Consider the following 8,924-nt stretch of genomic DNA (forward strand, 5'->3'; position numbering starts at 1 on the left):
TAGTAAGGCATTAATTAGACCGGTTCGGTTTAAATTAAAACTGGATGCTTGTAGACCTCAGGAGGGAGATCTAGCTTAGCAGATGGCATAGAAGGAAGACACCTCCACAGATGAACTTTGCCTTCGGATTTAGGGAACGGTTCCCTGCGGGTGTGGGGGAGAAAGTGAGAAAACGTAGTGGAGACTCAGCCGTATAATGTAAAGATGAATCATGTGAATGACTAGTTGTAAAGATGGGGAAAGAATGAGGACATCAAGCAATGTTTTAGGCTGAGTGGCAAAGTGACAAGACCATTCTGTGAGGACCAGCAGGGGTTTGTTTGTGGCCATGTAACCCTATCGGATTGTGAATTGCACTCCAAGGTTTTAATAACTCAAAATATGTTTCTTTTAGTAATCTTCGTGTAATTTATTGTGTAGATTCTTTCATAAAACGTGCACCACATGCTCCATCCTATTTAGGTGATTGATTTACAGAATATTTATGAACAAAAATTATAACATTGAAAATAAATGCACACAGCTCCATCTGTCAGAGAGGTTTTTAATCAAGAACACAGCAATGTGACAGCGAGTGTATAGTAAACATGTGATAAACAGTTTCTGAAAAAAAAATTATTTTCAAACAATGCTTATTGATTCTGGGGGTAAAACCTTTGCTGAAAAGTTAAAATAATCTTAACTAAAGTATATTCCCCCTTTCAATGCTATTTTGTTGATATTTGTAAATGTGTTCATTTTACATTGATTTGATTCCATCTCTTTAAGGCAGTTAAAATGTTTAGAATATTAAAAATAAAGCACTTAAACCTGCTGATCTGTCAAACGATTAACACCTATAACATGGTATAAAATGTTGACAGTAACTCAGTCCGACAAGGTGCTGAGCATCGTCAGCGCCCATTGCATTCATGGAGGCAGAAGGCGTTCAGCGCCGCGCAGCATCGCACGGTAAGTGACTGTGGGTCTCCGAAATGCTACCAACCGTATTCAAATATTAAAATATTGTCAATTAAAATATTCAGGGTTGTGTTGTGTTTCAAGTGCAAGCGATAATATAATGTTATGAAAAGCAAACGTGATTCCCTCTAAATTCCATTGTATTCAAATATCCACGTTTTGTGAGATGCAGCATAAGTAAAATGGTTAATTAAAATAAAAAGTTGGTGGAAAGCAAATATTTCTTAAATAGAGTCTACCTTCTCTTCGATTGTGGAGTGACCAGAAAACTGGGATCTCTCTGTTGGTATCACAGCCTTATTTTACTCTTTCCTCTGACAATGGTTGTCTGCTGCTTGTTTTGAAACAAGGAAGGTGTATTGTTCCGTGCATAGAAAACTCGAACAACCAAGCTTAGCTGTTTTAACCTCTGGCAAACAAATAAGCCACTTACATCGTTGCTGTTAATCAATTTCAGAAGCAGATTTGTGAAAGATTAAATACAGTGAAAAAGAAAAGTATAATCTCAATCTAGAAAGCAAATTACCTAGTTCTACAAGCTCTTATTAGTGTCCTAATGCAGCTATTTCCTGACACTTGTAGGGCCCCATCCTGCTGTCTTTACAGGCCAAACGTCCTTTAAATTCAAGCGTTGCCTGAACCACAGGCTACACCCTTTAATGTCCTGTTTTGTCAGAGACAGTGCTTAAAATTGTTAAGCATGATCTTGAGAAAAAATATCACAGTAAAACATTTTTTAAAAGTAAATGTCAGAAACATAAAGCATTTTAGCATATAGCTTGTTTAGAATTAGTAACCTAAAACAAACGAAGAAAGTGTACAAATATACACTGCAAGAATTAAGCAAAAGCGATCAACATATGTCCATGTTGCGTCACTTCTAGCATTGTGCGGATGGCAGGTGCAGGGAAATGCTATTGGTGTGATTTGTAAATATATTCATTTGCTAGGACAGTCTACACCTTTTCAGTTTCACCAGACTTGCACTAGTTATTTAAAAAAGAAGAAGAACAAAATAAGTTGTAATAAATGTTATTAAAAACCAAGGGCTATACGCTTTGATGTCCAACTAAGAAGTTGTCCGTGTTTGATTTAATTCATGTCTGCAGCTTCTGCACTTAAACTGCTGCCTTCCATTAGTTTAACTACATCGTTCCTCTTGTACAGCTTAGCCAAGTCGTAGGCAGTGTCTCCCTTCTTGTTCTGATGTTCCACCTTGCTTGCTGTATGCTTAATAAGGAATTCCACTACTGGGAGGTGGCCTTCTCTAGCTGCCAAGTGCAATGGCAGGTTCCCGTCATTATCCTCAATGTTAACATCAGCGTTAAACTCCAGTAAAGTCTGCAGCGTGTCCAGGAAACCCGCTCTGGCTGCATCATGAATTACAGCGAACCCTGTACTGTCTTTCAGATCAGGATTAGCACCTGTAATTAGCAACCTCCTGGCAATTTCAGGATTCCCAAGTTTCATCACCTAAAGAGGAAAAATAAGAATTTAATACTCCAAATAATATTAGAACTGCTCGTTTCACTCACTTGTTTGAGAATCTTCATTTTTATATTTGAGCTTTGTCACTGTTGGAAACCTATTTTACCTATGCAGAGGAACCCCGGTAGAAAATTGATGTAAGAGTAAATTTAACTTTCCAATTTCTACAATAGCCACAGTAAATTTACGAATAATTTTATTCTTTCAGTGAGAAATATATTTCTATCTCACAGGAGATTAATATCAAAATGAGCTAGTGTGGAATATTGAGGTTATCATGCTTTTTTATAATGTTGCCTTCTATCTCAACTTTTTCCTTGCTAAAATCTATATATAAATCGGTTTCATTTACCATAAATATTGAGAAACTTTCATTAACTTCTTTAAACTCATTAAGTATAAGATGGATGACTTTCTGAGGCTCTGATATTTATGCTTTCAGTAACACAAAATGTAGGATAAACTCTCCAGTAAGTGTTTAAATTGTCTCTTTCTTGTCATTAAATGTCAGTATGACCTTATAAATGTGCCGTAGTTCTTTATATAAAGAAAATAATCCTTCAACGTTTTCTGCAAGATCTGTGCTTCATTGTGTGCTGCCCAAAATGGAGAATTTAAGAGAGATGACTTAAAGTTCACATAAGTTCTTGTAAAACAAACATTTTTATCTCATAGCTTCAGAATTTCTGTCTAAGCAATCTGTCAATGTATGTTGTTAAAAATAATACTCTTAAGAAGAGCGATCAGTGTTCCTAATGATTCTTTTTGTTAAGTAAAACTTTATTTCTTTAACCTTGTCTGATCACATCATTAACCTATTATAACTGAGCACACGGACATCTCTGATTAGGGGTTTGAGTGGCTTGGCCTGACCCCAAAGTTCGCCAGAACTTCTGTCCCTTCAGTCTTTAAAAGAATGAAACAAGATAGATCGTTTATAATTTCCCATGTTACAGTCTATGTTTTTTCAAGACCTAGTATTCAACTACTCTAGCAAGGAGACAAATTTATTATCAACATCAGATAAGGGTAAAATACCTTCTTTACTTCTTTAGAAATTTTCAACCGATATCTTGAAAATCTTGCAAAGAAGCTTTCTTTTACTAGCATAAACAAGGATTACAGTTACACTAAAGTCACCACAAATTACAAATTCTACAAGGCAGTTGTTGAAAGTCTGCTGTTATTGAAAAATAAATGTGTATTAGGCTTTGTGAAAACGGCACATATCAAATACATATTATTATAGGATAGGGTAGAGTTGGGATTGGGGAAAGGTTATCTGTGATAAGAGATAACTGAATGTTTCCTTTACATTACCTGCCATCCCTTTCAATTCTGGATACAGATTATAAGAGGTATGGCTATACCTCTGGAAAATAAGTGAGGGTATCCTCCTCTTTTTTCCCCCTCTTTTTTTATTGTTTGGTAAATCCTAGGCGTATCTGTTATTCTTTCGGGGAGCCCATCCTAGATTCCTTGCGCACCCTAAAACTTCAGTGTGATACAAAAGGTAATGCTTGTCGGATTTAGGATACAATTGTGGCTTCAAATATCACTGATATTGTAATTTGGGGCGGGGGTGTTGGGGGGGGTAAGAGAGATCTGTGGAACAAACCTGAAGGAGGTGATACTGGAAACTCAATATCTGAGGCCTGCATGAGTACGCATCGTCAAAAAGAAAAAGTGCGGAGAAAAATATTTATAAGTAGATTAAATTAGCATAACTGCACACGAAAATACAATTTCACTTTCAGCCGGCTCAGTACCGAGTGAACCACATTGGAGACGGTTGATTGAAAATATTCTTGACCTCTGTCACCTACCCAGAGCATGTTTCAGGTTTATGCATACTGAAAATAAGTAGACAGACAACTCTGGTTTGACTGGTATTATGGTTCACTAAATCTGTGATGATTAAGCTGCAATAAAAGTAGATATGATCAGATGGATGCTCATGTTTAAGATAGCTGGGTGCTATGCCACGGTGTAAAATATTTCCCAGTGTAAGTCTGTTGATTGCTATTTTTGTAAAGCCCTATATTTACTGCAGCGCAACTGAATTTTTCAGCCTCATTTTAAGGATAAAAAATTTGGCAAAACGTTTCCTGATTTCCTACAGAAGTTAGTCTGTGTGAGGTTTCGATACAAGGTCTTTCATTCTCTTATAAGGTGTCTGCAGTGTCACCCAATCCCCTGCCTATGTGATAATAGTAAAACTAGTGCAAGGATAATCGTATAGTTCTTGCGTTTAACTGAAACAGAAAAATAAGAATTATTATTGTGTTCAGACAAGAATTTCCTCTTTTCCAGATCCTGCATTTTGATTTTAAGCCAAAGACCCAGTAAGTATCTGGATTTCGGTTGCAAACAACACAGTGCCTGAAAAGAACATTTCAGAAGTGAACAGTAGTTCATATTTGAAAAGAGAAAGAAGTTTTTAAAAGTATGAACTTAAACAAAACAAAACTATGACTCTAGTTTCACATTTCCCTACACAGTGTACAGTATAAATAGCCACAGAATTTCACCCTAGTTAAAAATTGCCAGTTTCACGTTTTCATCTGTACTCTAACATTTTCACCATCATTATGATGATCTTAAGAGAAAAAAACTTTAATCAGTTCCAGTATTTAGCGGTTGGATCAGTTCCAAATACTGCCTCTAAATCTAAATACTGAAAATTAGGACATACAATCATATCGCCTCCGAAATGAAATCTTTTGAGTTCATCCACTAGTGTCCGGTTTGAAAATACTATTTTTATTCAGCCTTAATTATGAATGGATAGGCAAGTGATTCAGACTGAACTCTAACTCATTCGTCTAACTGTTAATGTACCTCTAAAGGTACTCAATGCCTGTGCAGTATGTTTCCACATGCAGAAAGGTCATTCGTCACAAACACAGTATAAAGGGAAAGTACCATCCACTCCAGAATAAATACTCGAGAAAATTAATGTATTTTTCTACCGTATGTTTTTTTAAAAACAACACAAAACCTCAAATAATAATCCGTATGTGTTTACAAATCTTCTCTGAAACAGTGCTCAGCTAGCATGGTTTCATTTCATCTCGCCAATCTTTTCTTTGCCTTCCTTCCCCTTCCCCCAATAATAAAATTGGATGAAACTCGCAGTCTATTTGATTATTGAGGATAATCCCCGTTTAAAATAATGTTTTTTGGCCAGTTGTATTTCAAGTACGTCATTTGAGGGAGTTAGAGCCACTAAAGTTATAAAATATAGCAACCAACTAGGTTAAAATAAATACAGAAATTTGGTTACACCAGCCTATTTAGAACCTTGTCTTTCTGCAACGCGGGTCACGTAGGTAGCAGTGATGAAATATTTTCTCTCTCTCTGGATACCAACCTGCAGCGCAGTCCTCCCAAATCCATTTTGGGCATTGACGTTTACATTCGTTTGCAACAAATCAGTAAGTTGCACTAGGTCCCCCCTTGCAGCTGCGGACGCCAACTCGTTCCCCAAAGGCTCGGCCATTCTTTAGGGTGACTGACGATCGAAAAAAGGTGAGTTTGGGTTTTTTTTTAACCAGGCATGACATCGGAGACTGACAGAAGGACTGGGATGGTTAATCTTCTGGAGTAGACCTTGTAGTAAATACTCGTAAAAAACTGCTTGCCAAGAGCCCGCCCCTAAATTCACACGTGATTATTCAGCAAAACTGCAGCTCCACTTGAAAGAATATTTCTTTGCTTCTACACGTAGAGTAACTCACATTAAGGACTTTGGCCATTTTAAAGGGGAGCTATATGAATATATAATATCTTATATATGTTACAGATAACATATATACACATACCTAGGAGACTAACTCAGACTGAAGAAGAAAACAACCCACCCTTATTCAAGTCGAGATTTGAGACTCAGCAGGAACAACTTCGCCGAGACTTCTTCGTAAGCCGTATGCATCCATTATCGGTTGGGGTTCCCCCCTACATCGCGGGCAGCTGCGTTTATTCCAAGCCAAGTATGCAAAAAAGGAAGAAGAAGAAGAAAGCAAGCCAAGGGGAGACCGCAGGAGGCTGATCCGCGGCACAGCTCACACACCAGCTGGGACGGGTCTCGGTTTCAGCAGCAGAACAAATCTTCCCCGCAGAGCCCCGGAGGAGAACGGGTCCGTGGTCCCCAGCGGCTGCCGCCCTAGGCGCAGGCTCGGCAGCCCCCAGCAATGGTGGCTCGGCGCATTCAGAAGGGCACCGGGTCCTGCGGCGGTCCGAGGGCGGCTGCATGCCGGTGCCAGCGCCTCCGCCCGGGCTCAGGGGACAGAGGAGAAACGCAGCGGCGGCGCAGGCTCCCTCTCGCCGGCCGGGGCGATCTCCGAGGTCCACAGCGGCATCACGGCTGCAAAGCGGGGTGAGCCCTTCCCGCCTAGGGCTCGCCGTGCCGCAGCTCGGCCCCGGGGCTCCGCCGGCGCTTTGGATGGCGGTGTCCCTCTTTCGCTCCCCGCAGCGAGCGGGCCGGGAACAGGAGCTGGAGGAGGCAGCGTCTCTCCGGGGCTGCGAGGTGACCCCGACGCCCGCCCTCCCCCCCCCCGGAGCAGGGAAGCGCAGGTCCGGCTCCCCTGCGCCCAGCGGCTGCCGCGGCCGCGAACCGGCGGTGCCACCGTCCCAGCCCTGCCAAGCCGCCGCCGCCTCAGTGACAGCAGCGACTTTCCTCCCCGCCGGGCTCCGCCAGAGCCGCCGCAGGCTGCCCGGCCAATCGCGGCTTCTGCCGCCCCCCGACACCCGGCCGGTTTCTGCCTCTCTCCTTCCCCTTCCCCGGTTTTAACCTCATCAGCTTTTTTTGAAAAGAAAAAAAATTTGAGCGCTTTTTGAGTTGAAATACCCGCCCACCTTGTAACGGCAGAGATTTAAGGAGGCCCGGCGGAGTTGCTTTGCCGCCTCCAGGCGAGCAGGAAGGCCTGCGTCGGCGCACACCCTCCCCTTCGCCTTTACGCACCTCGCAGGCCCCAGCAGCCCCAGGCAGCGCGCTGAGCGGCAGTTTGCACACTTAGCCTCTTGTTTCTCGTGTGGCATCCAAGGTTAAAATCATGCCCCAGAAGAACAACCCCCCCCCCACACGCACACCCCTCAGATTGCTTTGCAAGAGGGCCGCTGGTGAGGCCTAAAGAGGAGATTCCCCTTGACACTGCTGCAGGGCCAATCCATAGGACCCCGGGGCTGTGGAAATGTGTCTGTCGGCAGGCACCCCACGCTGTAGTCTCTTGCCTTCCGCAGAAGTAGCATCAGGCAACGTTCCTGCCACACTCTCTTGCTGTAATATCAGGACACTAGTTAAGGACAGAGGTGCGTGTCCATAAGCAGCCTTCCAGTGGGCAGTCCACAGAAGGGTCACCGGCCCGGTCCTTTTTCTCATTCAAGTAAATGTGGGACGTGCCACTGAAGTCAATGAGAGCAGCACCGGGCCATCAGAGTGTAGCTAGCATCCCGAAAGGAGGCAGTTTCCGGGTCCCCACACTAAGGCTTGCTCCCTAAAGACAAGGTCATGGCTACAGGGTCAATGTCAGATGATTCTGACTGTGAACAGCGATAATCCAGGGCAGAAACGTTTGCTTCTCTTGTCTCTAGCATCCTCGAAAAACTGAAAAGTGCCATGTTCAGTGAAAAATACACATGGCTATAATGGAAGAAATGCGGGATCCACTTGTATGTCAAAGGAGAAGGAAGTAGCGATGAGAGCGAATGAAGATTTTATTGCCAGAGGTAACTAAAATCATTTGAATTGTAAACGGTTTTAAATACTGAATTGCTCTAAAATCAGTGAGCCTTAGAAGCCTGAATTCCACACAGGTCATCGCTCTGAAAAGTATGCTGTACTTCGCGTCAGTTTCAGGACTCCCACCTAAGTATACCGAATATGTTCTTTTGATAAATACTCTGTCAATCTATTTTCCATGCATAAGCAAAACGTTCATTTTAATACACACTCTGGCTAACTCAATGAGATGTTAAATGGAGCTGTTTAGAAACAATACCAGATAATTAAAGGAGCCGATCCTGCACTCACTTCTAGGCAAAACTACCATTGACAACAATGGAAGTTTTGTATGCGTAGGCAGCGCAAATCCAGGGCCTGATTTAAGATACCTAATGCTAGAAATATAATTTGTTTTTAAAAAGGACATGTCAATTTGAAATGTAGGCAGTCAAAAAGCAAGTTAAAAGTAGTTAGAAGTACTGCGTAGGCATCTGAGTCTCCTGGCAAAGTTCTGTGGCTTCACAGCCACATTTTCCTATTTTGAAAATGTTTTTCTTTTCTCTGTTTTGTGAAAAACTGACACAAACAACAAGGGAAGCTGATGAACGGGCTGATACAGTGAATAGCACAGGAAATAGTGAAACTGACTATCCTCACATTGTTGTCAAATGCACAAAGCAAACAAGTTGAAAAAAGAGCATATACTTTTTACAAATTCTGTTATAACAAACCTACCTGTTTTAAGTAACAATAG

General features: G+C 41.7%; 1 protein-coding gene across 1 annotated transcript; it reads right to left on the reverse strand.

Moving 5' to 3' along the window:
- Nucleotides 1–527: 527 nt before the first annotated feature.
- CDKN2C (cyclin dependent kinase inhibitor 2C) lies at nucleotides 528–6,286 on the reverse strand. The gene is made up of 2 exons (XM_038414834.2): nucleotides 5,822–6,286; nucleotides 528–2,433 (listed from the first exon to the last, which is right to left on the reverse strand). Exons 1-2 carry the CDS (start codon nucleotides 5,948–5,950, stop codon nucleotides 2,053–2,055), a joined length of 510 nt encoding a protein of 169 aa, XP_038270762.1. The 5' UTR covers nucleotides 5,951–6,286; the 3' UTR covers nucleotides 528–2,052.
- Between the last annotated feature and the right edge of the window lie 2,638 nt (nucleotides 6,287–8,924).

This window comes from Dermochelys coriacea, chromosome 8, assembly GCF_009764565.3.
Source record: "Dermochelys coriacea isolate rDerCor1 chromosome 8, rDerCor1.pri.v4, whole genome shotgun sequence".
NCBI lineage: Eukaryota > Metazoa > Chordata > Testudines > Dermochelyidae > Dermochelys > Dermochelys coriacea.

Coding starts and splice junctions, on each gene's coding strand:
- CDKN2C (XM_038414834.2), bottom strand. CDS start 5,950: ATGGCCGAGCCTTTGGGGAACGAGTTGGCGTCCGCAGCTGCAAGGGGG. Junction 2,434..5,821: donor TTGGGAGGACTGCGCTGCAG/GTTGGTATCCAG, acceptor TTTCCTCTTTAG/GTGATGAAACTTGGGAATCC.